The 17,439-nt window shown below is 38.8% G+C and overlaps 1 protein-coding gene across 9 annotated transcripts in view; it reads left to right on the top strand.

Moving 5' to 3' along the window:
* Window positions 1–246: 246 nt before the first annotated feature.
* The window catches only part of PRIMPOL (primase and DNA directed polymerase), a 39,960-nt gene continuing 22,767 nt past the window's right edge, over window positions 247–17,439 (top strand). For 3 of the 9 annotated variants that reach the window (XM_082444811.1, XM_082444810.1, XM_082444807.1), the window contains exons 1-4: window positions 6,097–6,335; window positions 8,289–8,386; window positions 9,306–9,435; window positions 15,319–15,466. In XM_082444811.1, coding sequence (XP_082300937.1) covers window positions 6,156–6,335; window positions 8,289–8,386; window positions 9,306–9,435; window positions 15,319–15,466 — 556 coding nt within the window. In that variant the 5' untranslated portion in view covers window positions 6,097–6,155. Of the gene's footprint in view, window positions 456–1,734; window positions 1,793–6,096; window positions 6,336–8,288; window positions 8,387–9,216; window positions 9,436–12,183; window positions 12,538–15,318; window positions 15,467–17,439 lie in introns of those variants that run through there. The other 6 variants (XM_082444806.1, XM_082444809.1, XM_082444808.1 and 3 more) reach the window with 6 other exon arrangements.

Raw genomic sequence — 17,439 nt, 5'->3', positions numbered from 1 at the left:
CCCACCCCGGCCCCGCCCCTCAGCTCTGCGAGCTCCGCGACGCGCCGACACGTCCTTCAGGCCCCGGCTCCCCCCGCCCGAGAACACCGCCCCCTCACAGGCCCCGTCCAGCCCGAGAACACCGCTCCTCCCGAGAACACCGCCCCCTCACGGTCCCGCCCCGCCTGAGGACGCCGCTCCGCCCGAGAACACCGCCCCCTCACGGGTCCCGCGAGCTCCTGGCTTCCAGGTACTCTTCCGGGCCATTCTAGGCCCTTCCCGGCCTCCGCTCCCTTTCAGTCCGCGTCCTGCCCCAGAACGCTGTCGTCTCACAGGCACGCGCTCTCCCCACTTCCCGCCCCGGCCCCGCCCCCGCGCCAGGTTTGAAGACTCGGTCCCGCCACAGTGGGCGGGTCGCGTGTGCTGCCAGCCGCAGAGGACCCATGGCTTCCCGCCCACGGCGAGCGTCTCTGGAGGTAAACGGAGGGAAACCCGAAGGCCTCGCCGGGTCCCGGGGGCAGGGAGAAGGGAGTCACGGGCGGGCCCTGCGGGAGGACGGAGAGCGGGTCGCGGCCTGCCGGTAATCCCCGCTTCTCCTCGGGCGACCGGAGGCCTTCCCTTAGGTCACCCCGAATTCCCTGTCCCGAAACCAAAAGCTTTAACCGCCCTGCTGGGCCTCCGCCTGTCCTGGGTCACGAACTCTTTTCAGACTCTGAGTCATTTTCGCAGAAGAATATACCAACCCAATTGAGCACGAAATTCTCCATCAAATTTCAAGAGGTTCAGGACATTCTGACAAGTCAGGGGCCCCAGGTGAAGAACTCGCCCACTTCCAGCACTTTTGTTTACTTGGTTATAAATCAGGGCGCTGTTTTGTTCACAGATATATGTCGTTCTGAGTATGGCTACCGTTCCTTGAGTGCTTATCTGTGCTCTTACATTGTGGCAATGCATTTTCTCTTTCTTTCAGCAACCCCTGCAGGTAGGAATTCAAGTTTCCACCTGGGCTTAATTGAAAAGGCTAAGTGGTTTGCTCTTGTTAAGGGCTACACGAGTTAAACTCAGATCCCAGGAATAAAACCCAGACCTTTATCCCTCCCAAGTTGAGAGAGGACCAGTATTCGGCAGTCCTTTTTCTGCTGCAGTAAAACTGAAGAATAGGACCCACTCCCAACCTGCGCAGTGGTTGGCATGCAGTTATTTGTAAGGCAGGCAGTAGTGTACTAGTTTTTTTTTTTTTTTTTTTTAAAGATGTTTTCTGGCTTTATTTATTTATTTTTGGCTGTGTTGGGTCTTCGTTTCCGTGCGAGGGCTTTCTCTAGTTGCGGCGAGCGGGGGCCACTCTTCATCGCGGTGCGCGGGCCTCTCACTGTCGCGGCCTCTCTTGTTGCGGAGCACAGGCTCCAGACGCGCAGGCTCAGTAGTTGTGGTGCACGGGCTTAGTTGCTCCGCGGCATGTGGGATCCTCCCAGACCAGGGCTCGAACCCGTGTCCCCTGCATTGGCAGGCAGATTCTCAACCACTGCGCCACCAGGGAAGCCCTGTATTAGTTTTTTTTAACCAGTACTATTACCCCGTAGTGATGCTCAAACCCCTTCCTGTGCTAAACTTTCTTGCCAAAATTACTCTCTAGTTAAAGCAGCAGCAGCAGCAGCGGTTTTCTGTTTTTGTGTAGATTACACTTATTAGTCTGGAGAAACTTTAATTATAGTAAAATAGCTGGCTAGAAGCAATGTTGGAAGTTTCTTTTTACAGAGGCGTCTCGGAGGTGGCAGAACCTGATCTGGGCCTGGGAGGGAAGACTTCAGGAAAGGTGAGTGGGGCCTTCCGGGGGAGGGAAACGTGCAGGAGGGCTGCTGGAGTGGGCCAGGTGCAGGCAGTGGTCATCATCATTCATTTGGTGAGAAGGCTGAACAAGAAGAAATCGAACGGTAAGTGGTTGAGGGCCAGATTCTGGAGAGTTTGGACTTCTTGAGGTAAACTTTAACGTGCATTAAGTGATGCTCTGAATCATTAATCAGTGTCCCTAGGAAAAGCTATGAAAATGGTCTTTTTTTTTTTTTTTTTTGAAAATGGTCTTTTTAAAAAAAAATTTTATTGGCGTATAGTTGATTTACAATGTTAATGAGTTCGTTTCAGGTGTAGAGCAGAGTGATTCAGTTACGCCTATATTCATTCTTTTTCAGATTCTCATATAGGTCATCACAGAGTGTTGAGTAGAGGTCCTGTGCTGTACAGTAGGCCCTTGTTGGTTATCCGTCTCATAGATAGTGTGTATGTGTTCATCCCAAGCTCCTGATTTACAACCCCCCCCCGCCCCCCGTTTCCTCGTTGGTAACTGTGAGTTTGTTTTCAGTATCTGGAAGTCTGTTTCTGTTTTGTAAATAAGTTCATTTGTATCATTTTTTAAAAAAATTAGATTCCACATATGAGTGATATGATATGTCTTTCTCTGTCTGACTTCACGTAGTATGATAATCTCTAGGTCCACCCATGTTGCTGCAAATGGCATTATTTCATTCTTTTTTATGGCTGAGTAATATTCCATTGTATATGTGTACCACATGTCTTCATCCATTCTTCTGTCGATGGACATTTAGGTTGCTTCCACGTCTTGGCTGTTGAACATGGTCTCAAGGGTGATTAGTCTGGCAGAATTAGGCTGTTTGGATGGGAGATCCTGTGGGGATGGTACAAAGGTGGAACTGGAAAAAACAGTGTACCACTGGATGTTTTCTTCCTTATAGGAGACTTTTGGGAAATTTAAATATGAGTTACTCTGTTCAAGCATAGACAGGCAAGGTGACTGAAGTAGGAAAAAAAAAAAGTCAGTATATTTAATAATTTTGTAAGGTGTTATTCATCTGGGAAGTAAACTATTATTACTGTAAATGAAGTTTAATCACATACTTCATTATGAATACTTTAGCAGTGGGAGAAATAGTGTAAATGTATTACAAGAGGCCATAAAGGGAATTATATTAAGAAAACATTGCCAAATACCAGAACATTACTAAATATTAGACCTGGAACATATATGCAGAAAACACAAGATACTGTTGAGTCAGTCTATTCTCAGGGCAGAGGGAGAAGTTCGAGTTGGGGAATAGGAATTGACTTGTGATTAGACAAGAGAAGAAACTAGGAGAACTGGGCTAGAGAGAGCCATGCGAGGCAGGCTTCAGCTGTCCCTAGAAAGCAGTAGTCGTGAACCATGGGCCGCATGGTCCAGCTGCTCCTGGGGACCAGGCCGTCAGTGTCACCGACGAACAAGTCTAGGCATAAACGTCTGGAAACCAAGGCTGCTTAGGTCAGCTGTCTGAGTCATCTCCTCACCCTCCCTCTCGCTGTCCCTTCTCCCACTATAGTTACTCTAAAAAGACTAAGCCAACCTTTTTTCTAGCCTGACCACCTTTAGTTGTAAAACTGGTATCAAAAATGGTTAAACAATCATTCCCATGCAATGCTAAGAAATAAATAATAGAGTTCTTAAGCCTATTTTAAAATACAACAAATATTTTTCTTTGGGTCTTGGAAACTGTTACAAAAGTAGTTATGGTCCCTGTGTGAAAAGGGGTTTTCATGTGTAATTATATGTATATAGAAAAAGACAGCACTATTTCCCCACCAGCATTTCTGAAATGGTGATATGTTCTCCCAGGGGGTAGGGATGAGGAATATGATAGTCCAAAACCAGAATACCAGATGCCTTCCTGTTCTCCATTTCCTTTGCTTTTAATATTCAACCCTGCTGCTTGAATAGTCTAAGCCCCAGTTGTCTTTCAGCCCAGCTGTTAAAATTTTAAAACTGTGCAGAGAACAAGGGGGCATAACATATTTTGAGCTTCTCTCTTTTTTTCTGTTGACGTGCGTGGTTTCCTCCGTCCAGTAAGTGTTAAACTGGTTTTCCATTGTGACTGTGACTTTCATATATGATATACTCCCATGGTCATACCAATATTTTTACAAAACCAGAAAAAATTTTCCCGATGTCGTTGTAACTAAGTGTGAATATCCACATGGTTATTTCTAGTCAGTTATTTGCTAGATACTAGAGTCATTAATTCACCTCTGATCGCATTATGTGTTTATTGTCTTCGTTAAGTAATTGGTGGGCTTTATTAAAGTTAGTCAGTTTCTTAGAAGAAAGTTTCTCAATTAGGTTATCTAAATGGAGGGGATTTTTATCTGTGCGTGAAGCAGATTAAATAAACTAATACTCAGAATCTATCTAGCAATAAGGAGCCCTGTCACATATATTGAAAAATTAACACAGTTGTATTAAAAATTGCCCCATCTCTTCAATCCAAAGAAATTGTATTCCTTTCCTAGGCATATCTGTTACGAAATTTATGTTGATAGCTTTAGAATTTTATTCCTGTTTCTTGGTTTATAATTTATAATATCCATGTGGATTAAGTGTAATTCTGAGAGTATAATCTTAAGTCTGTTATGGTTGAAGTCAAATTTGAAATCTATGGATAATATGCCTTTTTTTCTAACAATGCATGAGGATATTCCTACCCTCTCTTAATCTTTTTGGGTGATTCTGTTTTTCTTTCCAGGGAATATTTCATTTGCCAATGAGTTTATGTTGCAAAGTTTTCTGCTAAAATTCAAGAGCATATTTATCAATGCAAGTACTAGCTAGATAGGCATTGACAAAGGTAAATAGGGATTTTACCTTCAAATGCTTTAGCGTATGATATTATGTCACTTAAAACCTAATATATCTGTTTTCTGCATACGTAAATTACAACATAGTTGATATTAGTGAAGAAGGAAACTATTAGTTATTTTTATTTCTGTGTAAAACCCAGGCCAAAACTTGCTGGCTTTAAAAACAACAAATTAATTTTTTCTTAGAGTTCTGTGGGTTGCCTGGGCCGTTTGCTGGATCTCTCACCTGAACTCACTCAGGCTTACTCAAACATTGAATTCAGATGATGGCTGGATGATCCAGAATGGCTTAACTCACGTGTCTGATAGTTGGTGCTTGCTATCAGCTGGGGTACCTTGGTTCTTCTCCAGAGAGCCTTTTATCCTCTGTGAGGCTAGAGTTATAGCATGATGATCTCAGAGCAGGACTCCATGATAGCCAAGTCTAATGCAAAAGCACTTATTAAACCTCTGCTTGCTTCACATTTGTTGATGTGACATTGGCCAAAGCAAGTCACATGGCCGAGAGTCTGTATGGGAGTGGGCTTAGATGGCATCTCTTGATGGGATGAATGCCAGAGAATTGTCCCCATTTTTCCTCTATACTGGAAGCTTTTCCCCCCTCTTCTAAAAACCTGTCCTTTTTCCTTTGTAAGTAAACCATAATCCCAAATTGGAAAAGTATTGCCTGGTCCCCTTACTTGGCATGGCTAACATGGAAGCATTGTATGCAAACAAAAACATATATCATTAGGAAACAAGGGTTAAAATGTAATCATTTCAATTGACTCATCACAAAAATAGTCATTAAATTAACAGATTAACATTTATTCTTTTTTTTAAAGTCATGCTTATGATTACCATACATCCCAAACCAAAACTAGCTGATATTGTAATTCCCATTCATAACACTGGTTATCCTCCCAGCTAATAGTTGTTTGAGTAGAAAAGAAGAGCAATGGGCAGGAAAAAGAGGAAAAGGGAGCTAAGAGCTAGACAGTGGTGCCTAGAAATGAATTCTACACTAAGAAATAATAGTACTGGAATGATGCCCACCATCTGGGTGAGGTACATGGCACTTGATGCAACAAAATGGTTATAATAAAACCATAGTGATGCAAAAAACACTCATATTTACATGAGGCATTGGAATTTGCAAAACATTTTCACGTCTTATGACATGTATCCTCAAGATAACTACATAAAGATCATGTTGATCCCCATTTTGCAGCTGATTACAATTTAGGGAGCTTCATTAACCTGTTCAAAACTGTAGCACTGTTAGATGGACGAGCCAGGATCTAAAGATTTCTGATAACCAGCCCTGTCCTTGTTTCACAATAAAACTTCACGCAAAACATAAACTGTAAAGCAAAGAAATAAGCAGAAATGAGCTTTGAAGTTTTACCAAACAAAATACATCTTAAACAAAGAAACTGACGTCCATGTTTGTTTTAGTAGTAATTGACAGACATCCTATGTGGGATAGGATTTAGTCTCCACATACTTCTGAACCAATGAAGAGAAAATGGGAAGCGAAACTGAAGCAAATTGAAGAACGAGCATCCCATTATGAGAGGGAACCATTGTCCTTGGTGTACAGACCAAGATTGTCTAAGCCAGAAGAACCACCATCCATTTGGAAACTATTTCATCGGCAAACTCAAGCTTTTAATTTTGTTAAAAGCTGTAAAGAGGTAATTTTTCTCATCTTTTTTTAGGACTACTATAACTTAAGATTTCCAGAAAAAAATCTATTGTTTGTTTTCATTTCAGTCCACATATTTTACCAGAAGAATTTAATTGCAGTCTCTTTGTACTATTTAGGAAAGATATCCATGAATCATTAACCATTTACTTTATATTAATAATGAAAAAAATGACATGTCTAGTGCCAAATAGTTTGAAAAATCTGTAATGACATAGAAATGAAGCTATGCTTAGAGGAGAAGTGACTGTATTCATGGACTGAAAAATAATAGAATGAGTGTAAGAGTTAAACTAAAATAATACCCACAGAAATATCAGGGAATGAGTAAGTAGAGTGTGAGATTTTTTTTTTTTTTTGGTCTGCATTGGGTCTTTGTTGCTGCGTGCGGGCTTTCTCTAGTTGCAGCAAGCGGGGGCTACTCTTCGTTGCCGTGCACGGGCTTCTCATTGTGGTGGCTTCTCATTGTGGAGCACAGGCTCTAGGCGTGTGGGCTTCAGTAGTTGTGGCTCACGGGTTCTAGAGCGTAGGCTCAGTAGTTGTGGTACACGGACTTAGTTGCTCCGCGGCATGTGGGATCTTCCCGGACCAGGGCTTGAACCCCTGTCGCCTGCATTGGCAGGCAGATTCCTAACCACTGTGCCACCAGGGAAGCCCGGAGTGTGAGATTTTAAGGATGAAATTAGGGATTGGAGATTTGAATTTAAACAATAGCAAATGAAAATGTCTCAAATGTCATAGCTTAGAGTTAATAAGCCCTGAAACTTAAATCATAGCACCAAAGCACACATGTTTTTTATCTTTCTACTGTCCCTTTTGTGCTTTGGAGTAGTAGAGTAGATTTATCATAATTTCCAACACATTAGGAAAGTGGGAGGAAGAAGTGCTTGCTACATCCTAGCCTCACAAAGGGAATGGTTCCCAAAAATAAACAGGTGTGTATTGCACATCTTTTTTTGTTGGGCACTGTGGGGAATATAAAGAAATATAATGAAAAGATGCATCTATCCAACATAAATCCAGCATAAATAAATTGTGATTCTGAAAATTGATGATATATAAAAACTCAAAATGCTAAAAGTATTTAAGGAGGAGGACCTTCTTTCCCTGGTAAAGAGAAGCTTGCTCACATCAGAATAGTTTAGGAAATAGAAGAAAAGCCTTTTGTGTGCATTTTGTGTAACCCTAATTCAGGTATCAGAAATTAAAATACAGATTCGTTTAATCTTGACTTCAAAAAAAATATAGCTGTATGATTGCTGGATTTACCAATCATCAGTTTATAAAATTTATCTCGAGAAGATTTTTAATAGGGTCGGGTAACTTAGTCTTTTTATGATTTCTCTCATGAAAATGGAAGTTTAGTTCCTTTGTAGGCTCAACAGCTACCTTTAGCTAAGTGGAAACAAAAGAACTTGTGTATTTCTTTTCCATGAGAAACAATAATTTATAGTTACTTGTTCTGCACTTTAAAACTTTCCTTAAACTTTTAAGATTTACGTACAAATATATTTTTTAAAACGGTTCTCATGTATTTTTATATACTCTAGGAAATTTATTAACTTTAGTCCAAATTATTTACAATAATGTTCAGGTAGTTTTAAAAAATAAGTTCTTTTTCATAAACTGGCAGATAAAACTATAATAGGAAGTCAAACAAGTGACTGAAAAATGATTTCTTTTTTTTTTTCTTTTTAGTCTGGATGTTCTAATTGTTCCTGCCTTGAACATGTATTACTTGAGTGACTAAATATAAATAAATACAAATAACTAGATTTTGATTGGCATAGATTTAGTGATTAATTTTCTTGTTTTCAATAATACAAATGTCCCAGGTTTTGAAAATTTGAATGATAAAACCTTTATGAACATTTAATAGCTACAGTTGATTTTAAATTTGCATTTTACTAATTTTTTGAATATTAATTTTGGTTTTATAAAGGACGTTCATGTATTTGCTTTGGAATGCAAAGTGGGCGATGGACAACGTATTTACCTTGTAACAACGTATGCTCAACTTTGGTTTTACTATAAATCCCGGTAAGTAGCTTTTAAAGGACAACACATTAAATTATATTTCCTTCATCTGGAAATGCTTGTGAAGTTAAATCAGGCTGCCTTGGCTTTCATAGTTCTCAGTCACGCAGTTAGTTACTACTTTACTATTAGAATTGAATTCTGGAGTTTCCTTGTGATAGCAACACTGAATTATCTCACCAGGTGCTAGGAGAGAGAAATTGCGTGTGTTTTGAATTCCTGTACCACGTGATGACACAATTCCCACCATCACTTTTCTTTGTTCAGATTACTGTAAACCTTTTATTTGTATATGATGCCACTAAGCAGTTTATCATTTACTAATCAGGTCAGCATCTCTTCTTAATAACCCATCTTAAAGTCATACCTCTATATACCAGTGAGAATGAAACTGCACATGTGAGCATTGAAAGCTCATTGAAGTCAGGTGATTCAGAATGTATGTAACCAGTGTTTAAAATATTCCTAATGAAAATATGGAACTTAAAAATTCTCATTAAAAAATTCATGGAATCCCAAGAATATGTGATTGTGGGATTGCAGTTTGAGAAAGTTCTTAAAATTTGCTTCATGGTGATACCGAAAACAAATGTAGAAGTGTTACCTGATATCAAAATTATCTGTGAAAAAGTAGCAGTATGAAGTTGACTATATTTTCCAGTTAAATAATGTTACAGAAAATGATTGTTACAGCTTGTTTGATGGAAACTCTTTTTTTTTTTTTTTTTTTTTTGATGGAAACTCTTGATACTGTGTTCCGTAAACCTGTGGTAAGCAGTTGTTCACTTTATCTTGTCTTCATTATGTCATAGTTATTTGTCATTAAATCACAGTTAATATACTATCTTGAGATACAAGAGCAACTTCTGTGATTTAAAAGGTGTGAGATATAAACCTAACAATCTTGAATTATTCAATTCAGAAGAACTCTCTTACACTGTTATGAAGTCATTCCTGAAAATGCTGTGTGCAAGCTTTATTTTGATTTGGAATTTAACAGACTTGCCAATCCAGGAGCTGATGGGAAAAAGATGGTTGCATTACTCATTGAGGTAAATTACAGACTCAGGTTTTTCTCCTTATATCTACCTGTATATCTTTTCATTCACTCATTCAGTCATTAAAGGAATCCAACCTATGTAACATATAGGTTCTGTGTTTCTCCTCCTTTTTTCTTGTTACTCTTCCTTTTTACTTCGTTTCTTAATGTCACTTCTCTGAGTAAACTTCTGGAAAGGAGGAAGGTTCAGTTTATGCCCATATATTTCGTAATATTGCTGTATCAAAAAAAACTGAGAGGACTTCCCTGGTGGCGAAGTGGTTAAGAATCCGCCTGCTAATGCAGGGGACACGGGTTCAATCCCTGGTCCGGGAAGATCCCACATGCCGCGGAGCAGCTAAGCCCGTACGCCACAGGTACTGAGCCTGCGCTCTAGAGCCAGCGAGCCACAACTACTGAGCCCATGCGCCTAGAGCCCGTGCTCCGCAGCAAGAGAAGCCACTGCAATGAGAAGCCTGTGCACCGCAACAAAAAGTAGCCCCGCTAGCCACAACTAGAGAAAGCCCACGCACAGCAATGTAGACTCAAGGCAGCCAAAAACAAATACATTAAAAAAAAACTGAGAAAGGTGGCAGTTTGGGAATTTTCCATTTCTTAATTATATATTCTTTTACATTACAAATAGTTGACTCTGGTGAAGATTAGGTAAAGTAATTTTTACTGAAAAATTGAGTACTAAGATAAACTTCAAGAAAATTTTGATAAAAATAGTATCAGAAGTTTCGAGCTGGCAGAAATTTTGGAAACTATTCTGTCTTACATCATCATAAATGAGGAAGCTAAAGCCTAGAGAGACTTATTTCCAACTCCAGGTCCAACAACTAGTTACTGGCAAAACCTGGTCTAGAACTACAATTATTATTTCTCCTTGTTTTTAACAAAGAGAAAAAGTGTAGTTCTAGTATATATTTTTGATTTAGCAGTGTCAACCAGGAAGTTAGTAATAAAAGGAATATGGGCTTGTGCAACTAAGCTCTATTAGGTTTGTTTATAAAATCTTTTAAGATTGTAGTGTATTAAGGTGTACTAAAATTATATTGACTATTATTTGGCCTCAGAGTAGGTATTAACATTAACTATTTTTTGTTCTAGATGTTAACTGTAGATGACTCATTTTATAATGTTAAAAATACATCCAAATTAAAATGTTTTTGATTAAAAGTATCTGCTGATTTTGTCAGATCTGTACATGTTTTATTTTAAATTCATTTGAAAAATGTATGCAAATACTGTTTTCTAAAAAAACATGTTAGCTTTCTCCTGACTTTGAAGCAAAAGAAATGTACATAAGTTCCCCCCAGCCCTCCCAAAAAACAACAGAAAAGTTATGTTTTTCTTAAGATAGCCATTGGACCCTTAAGAATAAATTTAAATGTTTTATTTCATTACAGTTGGTAAGTTGTATTTAATTTTTAACCTTAATTATGTTTTTAATAATCCATACACTCTTTACTAGTGTATGATACACTTCTCTGGTCTAAGGTAGGATTTGTTATGTGGGTTCTGTGTGGCCAAGAAGGAATTAAGATTCAGAGATTTTCACTAGCACTTTAATATGGTGATACTGTTAAAAAAGAAGTATTAGTACTTTACTGTATTAGAAACTAGAAACTTATCCCGAATGGAATCAACACTAGTGCAAATCCCATTCGTAACAAGGATTAATAAACACTGGTATGGCAAAGATCATGTAGGTGTTTAAATTATTTTCCTGCTAATTCTTTATACAATCTTATCCAAGTTAGTCTTGAGCAACTAATTGTTAACATCAACAAAAGTTGGAAAAAGTTGTAGAAATCTGAGTTTAAAATTATACAGCATTTTTATTTAACATGCTCATGTTGGTAGAAAAGTTATTAGGATTACTTTACTTAATATAACCTTTACAAATGATTATATTGAAATTAATTTCATTTACTGGTTACTTTGTATGTAACAAGTGTATAATACAATAAGTTCTTTTCCTTTAGCGTCTCTGCGTGAGGAGGCATGTTAGGTTAGCTGTTATCATAACAGATGGTTAATAAATAACTGGCTAATAATAACTAGTGATAATATGTAATGCCCTTTGATACAATTTTTAACTGACAATTCCAGTAAGCCACTTCTGCCAGATGGAATGACTTCTGGTGCTAAAGCATTTTATAAAACTATGTTGACAGGTAACATTGCTCAAATAATCATATATTTTTAACTTCTGGATTTTACAACTGAAATATTTAAATAAATAAAAAACTTTTAAAGTTGAGGTGTAATTGATTTATGATATTATATTAGTTTCAGGTGTACAACACAGTGATTCAAAATTTTTACAGACTATACTCCATTTATGGTTATTATAAAATATTGGCTATATTCTCTGTAACTTAAAATTGTATTTAAAATTTAACTTGGGAAAAAGAACTTAAGGGGACTATGATTACTTTTATTATCTACAGTTACTACATTTATTCTGTATAGCTCCAAAGTACATAACTAGACTTTATTCATTTATCAATATTTTTTCAGCCTCTTAGTGTCAGTGTGCCTAGGCATTAAGAATACAATGGTTAGCCCAAAGAGACATGATTTCTGCCTTCACAGAATTTATCATGTAATGGAGGATAATAAGTTAGGATAAGATTTAGCTGCCATAATAAAGACCTAAAATTAAAGGGGCATAAACAAGATAGAAAGTTATTTCTCTCTCATGTAACACCTCGATGTGGCTCCATTGTGTTAGGGGACTAGGCTTGTTGCTTTGCTGTTCCTAAGATGCCATTATTTACATTGTCCAAGATGGCTCAGCACCGCTGTGTCTACATTTTAGACAGTAGAAAATGGGGAAGGGGCGAGCATGCCCCTTTCCTTTAAGATTATAATGTAGAAGTGGATATTTTCCTTCTGCTCACATCCTGTTGGCCAGAACTTAATCACATGGCCACACCTTACTGCAAGGGAGTCTGGGGAACATGGTCTTTATTCTTGATGACCTCATATCTAGCGAATAATCGGGGTTCTATTTCTATAGAAGCAGGAGAGAACAGATCATGAGGGATATTCTCTATGATATAGAGGAAACCTATCAAAATAATCACACAACAATTGCAGCTGTGTAAGTACTACAAATAGAGGTAGAATATATATGGGGCAATTTGATGTAGATAAGGAAACTGAGGAAGCCTTCTCTGAGAAAGAATTTACTGAAGAAGAGTAGGATCAGAGAGCATGATGGGAGGTGGTATGCTATTATAATACCAAAATAACAATAAACACAATTTATTGCATAACTATTAGGTATCTAAGTGTTTGGCAGTGTACAGACATTTTTGGTAATCCCAAGATAACCCTGTGTGGTGTTTCTTTTTTTTTTTTAAACATCTTTATTGGAGTATAATTGCTTTACAATGGTGTGTTAGTTTCTGCTTTATAACAAAGTGAATCAGTTATACATATGTCCCCATATGTCTTCCCTCTTGTGTCTCTCTCCCTCCCACCCTCCCTATCCCACCCCTCTAGGTGGTCACAAAGCACCGAGCTGATTTCCCTGTGCTATGCGGCTGCTTCCCACTAGCTATCTATTTTGTGTTTGGTAGTGTATATATGTCCATGCCACTCTCTCACTTTGTCCCAGCTTACCCTTCCCCGTCCCCGTATCCTCAAGTCCGTTCTCTAGTAGGTCTGTGTCTTTATTCCCGTCTTGCCCCTAGGTTCTTCATGACCTTTTTTTTTTTTTTTTTAAGATTCCATATATATGTGTTAGCATACGGTATTTGTTTTTCTCTTTCTGACTTACTTCACTCTGTAGGACAGACTCTAGGTCCATCCACCTCACTACAGATAACTCAATTTCGTTTCTTTTTACGGCTGAGTAATATTCCATTGTATGTATGTGCCACATCTTCTTTATCCATTCATCTGTTGATGGACACTTAGGTTGCTTCCATGTCCTGGCTATTGTAAATAGAGCTGCAGTGAACATTTTGGTACATGACTCATCTTGCATTATGGTTTTCTCAGTGTATATGCCCAGTAGTGGGATTGCTGGGTCATATGGTAGTTCCATTTTTAGTTTTTTAAGGAACCTCCATACTGTTCTCCATAGTGGCTGGATCAATTTAGATTCCCACCAACAGTGCAAGAGGGTTCCCTTTTCTCCACACCCTCTCCAGCATTTATTGTTTGTAGATTTTTTGATGATGGCCATTCTGACCGGTGTGAGATGATATCTCATAGTTTTGATTTGCATTTCTCTAATGATTAATGATGTTGAGCATGATTAATGATGTGGAGCATTCTTTCATGTGTTTGTTGGGAATCTGTAAATCTTCTTTGGAGAAATGTCTTTTTAGGTCTTCTGCCCATTTTTGGATTGGGTTGTTTGTTTTTTTGATATTGAGCTTCATGAGCTGCTTGTAAATTTTGGAGATTAATCCTTTGTCAGTTGCTTCATTTGCAAATATTTTCTCCCATTCTGAGGGTTGTCTTTTTGTCTTATTTATGGTTTCCTTTGCTGTGCAAAAGCTGTTAAGTTTCATTAGGTCCCATTTGTTTATTTTTGTTTTTATTTCCATTTCTCTAAGAGGTGGGTCAAAAGGGATCTTGCTGTGATTTATGTCATAGAGTGTTCTGCCTATGTTTTCTTCTAAGAGTTTGATAGTGGCTGGCCTTACATTTAGGTCTTTAATCCATTTTGAGTTTATTTTTGTGTATGGTGTTAGGGAGTGTTCTAATTTCATTCTTTTACATGTAGCTGTCCAGTTTTCCCAGCACCACTTATTGAAGAGGCTGTCTTTTCTCCACTGTATATTCTTGCCTCCTTTATCAAAGATAAGGTGACCATATGTGTGTGGGTTTATCTCTGGGCTTTCTATCCTGTTCCATTGATCTATATTTCTGTTTTTGTGCCAGTACCATACCTGTTAGGTGTTTCTTAGTACCTTCGTTTTGCAAAAGAGAAGACAGGCTTCAGGAGAAGTGACTTGTCCTGTGGCTGCACAGCTAATGCTTTTAAGCAGTTACATGTGCCAAGCATTGGGCCAACTCTTTACTCTCATTTTCTCTTTGCTCCTTACAACAACCTGAAATGTTAGGTTCTATTATTATCCCATTTTGCAGTTGAGGAATGTTAGGTTTGGACTTGACTAAAGCGACAGAGCTGGTAAGTGGCAAAGCCAGAACTCAAACCTTTCTGACTCCTAATCATGTGCTCCTAACCCTGCGCTCACTACCTTCCTATAATGCGTAACTGCTTTCATTACTAGCATCATCTAGCCCTGGAGGCCATATTCTTGGACGTAGATTTGGGCTCAGTGTGCCTGAGGAACTTTTTGAAGACTAAAACTGTAAACAATGGAATTGTGACTTTTTAACTCATAGATAATATTTAAAGAGATGCTTAGGACTTCCCTGGTGGCACAGTGGATAAGACTCTGTTGCTCCCAATGCAGGGGGCCTGGGTTCGATCCCTGGTCAGGGAACTAGATCCCACATGCATGCCGCAACTAAGGAGCCCACCTGCCGCAACTAAGACCTGGTGCAACCAAACAACAAACAAATAAACAAATAAATAAATACATAAATAAAATTTATGAAAAGAGGTGCTTAAAAAGAAATATTTTTATTGTGATTTTAGAGATTAATGTATAAGATAAATTGAATTCTGAGAGGCCTTTAACCCTGAGAGCCTATGCATTTTTGAACATAAACATGTATAATAATTTAAATATGTATATTTCAGTACATAAGTAATTCAGTAAAATTGTGTAATAATCTGATATCAAAATAAAAAAACAGATTAGACTTACTTGTACCAAGATATTTGAATTTTGCTCATGGAAAAATTTTAAAACAAATTAAAAAATACTAATTATTTATGTTTTACTTGTGTTTTCAGCATGTTTGTAAAGCACTTCAACAGTTTTACAGGGTTAGTTGTTCAGCTGAAGATGTTCTCAACTTGGATTCTAGCACCAGTGAAAAATTTAGCCGCCATTTAATATTTCAACTCCGTGATGTGGCATTTAAAGATAATACTCATGTTGGTAAGTGTACTGTTTTTTTAAAAAAAATCACAATTATATTAAAAACTTATGTTTTCCTTTCCTCTTAAAGTTTTGTATTTGTCAGGTTTTATGGTCATTAACCTGTCCTAAAAAATGAATCATGATTTTTCATGTTTTCAGGATTTGCCTTTAGTTCTAGACCTATCTTCCTATTCTAGATACATTTTAGACACATTAATGTGCTCAGGATATCCTTGGCATTAGTGCCTCTTGCTGTAGATATTGGGATGGCCATGCATGCCCTGGTCCTGGTTTCTGTTCCAACAGGAGTCATTTCAGAAGTTTTCTGGGTAATGCAGGAGAGGCCTAATTCAAGTCTTATCTGTGATGCCTGAGATCTGGATTTCTGACCCTCGCTTTAGCCTTGCCTTAGCTTTTAGTACATGAGAACTGGGCTTGGGTTCCAGGCCACACTCACGAAGCCTTGTTTGTTGTTCCAGGCCAAACCTTAGGGTTGGAGAGAAGTGTAGATGTGTAAGCCTGAAAGTGTAACCAGAGGATTAATTCTAGTACTGGACATTTAGAGATATAGGCCAAGGTATAAAATGAAGTCAGTCCAAAGGGGAACAAATAGGCAGAAAGGGAACACTGAAAACCAAGGTCTGAATAAAAGCCAAAATCCTGAGTGTATATCAAAGCAGGGGTAGGGCAAGCAGATGATTGCCTGAAGTTCAGGTAACAGGTAATCCATTTCAGAACAAGTGTCTGACAGTTTCCAGGGTACCAAGGGCAAAAGGCAGGAACATTTGTTGAATCTGTCCTTGTCCCTTTGTTCACTCCGTCTGTAACCTTAATGATCATCCACTGTCATGGCTTCAATTTCCATCTGTGTGTTGGTGACTCTGAAGTCTTTATCTGCAGCCGAGACTGTTCTCCCATTAAACATCCCCACACAGACACTTGAAACTCAGCGTGTCCTAGACCAGACTCCTCATCTTTTCTCCCAAACTTGTTCTTTCTCCTGTGAGGTGTATATCCGAGTGGTATGCCCATTCACCCAGTTACCCAAGTGGAAATGCTGTGTCTTGCTTACTTCTTTAGTCAGCTAGCTAGAGTGATTTGATTATACCACTGTGTGCCTCAGACCCTTCCAGGATTATTCCTTGCCTTCAGGGAAAAGTCCAGGTGTCTTAGTTTGCATGATGAGGCCCGTTGTGCACTGGCCTCATCTCTCACCACTTGGCACTTCTAACTCTGTCCTTCACTTAGCTCCCACGGGGGCCACATTTTCTCTAGTCCTTAGGCCTCTGCACTTTTTGACGCTGCTGTCTGACCAGTTCACCTGGTCTGTTAAGACTCAGTGTAGGTATTGTCATCTGAGAAGCCTTTTCTGTCACATCCCAAACCCTAAGACTTAGGTTCGTGTTCCCTCTGGGTTGCAGAGCGTGCCCAGTGCCTATCATGTCAAAGCGTTCACCACTTCCTGGGGTAATTTCTTGTTTTTGTTTTTGTTTTGTCTTCTCTATTCTACTTAATGTTTCTTTAGGGCATGGATTGTTTCTTATTCACCATTGTATTTCCAGAGCTTATCAGATAGTAATGTCTTTATCAGTAATAATAATATAACAGTAGCAGCAGCAGCTACCATAAATACAAGAAGTCATTTAATATTTGCCGAATGAATGACTGAATGTTAGGTCGCTCTGCTGTCTGTGCGGAGGGGTAGAGTCCTAAGCAGGGTATTTCTTTGATTCCTATTTACTCCTCATAGTCTGCTCTGAGTCCTAGCCACGAGGCTAAACGTGGAGATTTGTTGCTAGGAGGAAGAGGAGAATGGAAATTTGACCGGTAATTAGCAGTGTCTGCTACAGATAGCTTCTGAGGGCAGCTGACATTCAAGCTGGGCTTTAAATGAAATTCCATCCGACAAAGATAAGAAAGGTTTTACTGTCAGAACAGCATAAGCAGAAGTATAGAGGTTAAGAGTTCGTGACTAATTTGGGGAGCAGTGG

This window comes from Balaenoptera physalus, assembly GCF_965194825.1.
Source record: "Balaenoptera physalus genome assembly, chromosome: 21".
In the NCBI taxonomy this organism is placed as follows: Eukaryota; Metazoa; Chordata; class Mammalia; order Artiodactyla; family Balaenopteridae; genus Balaenoptera; species Balaenoptera physalus.
Note: the sequence above shows the minus strand (reverse complement) of the source record. Positions and strands in the feature narration are given on the sequence as shown.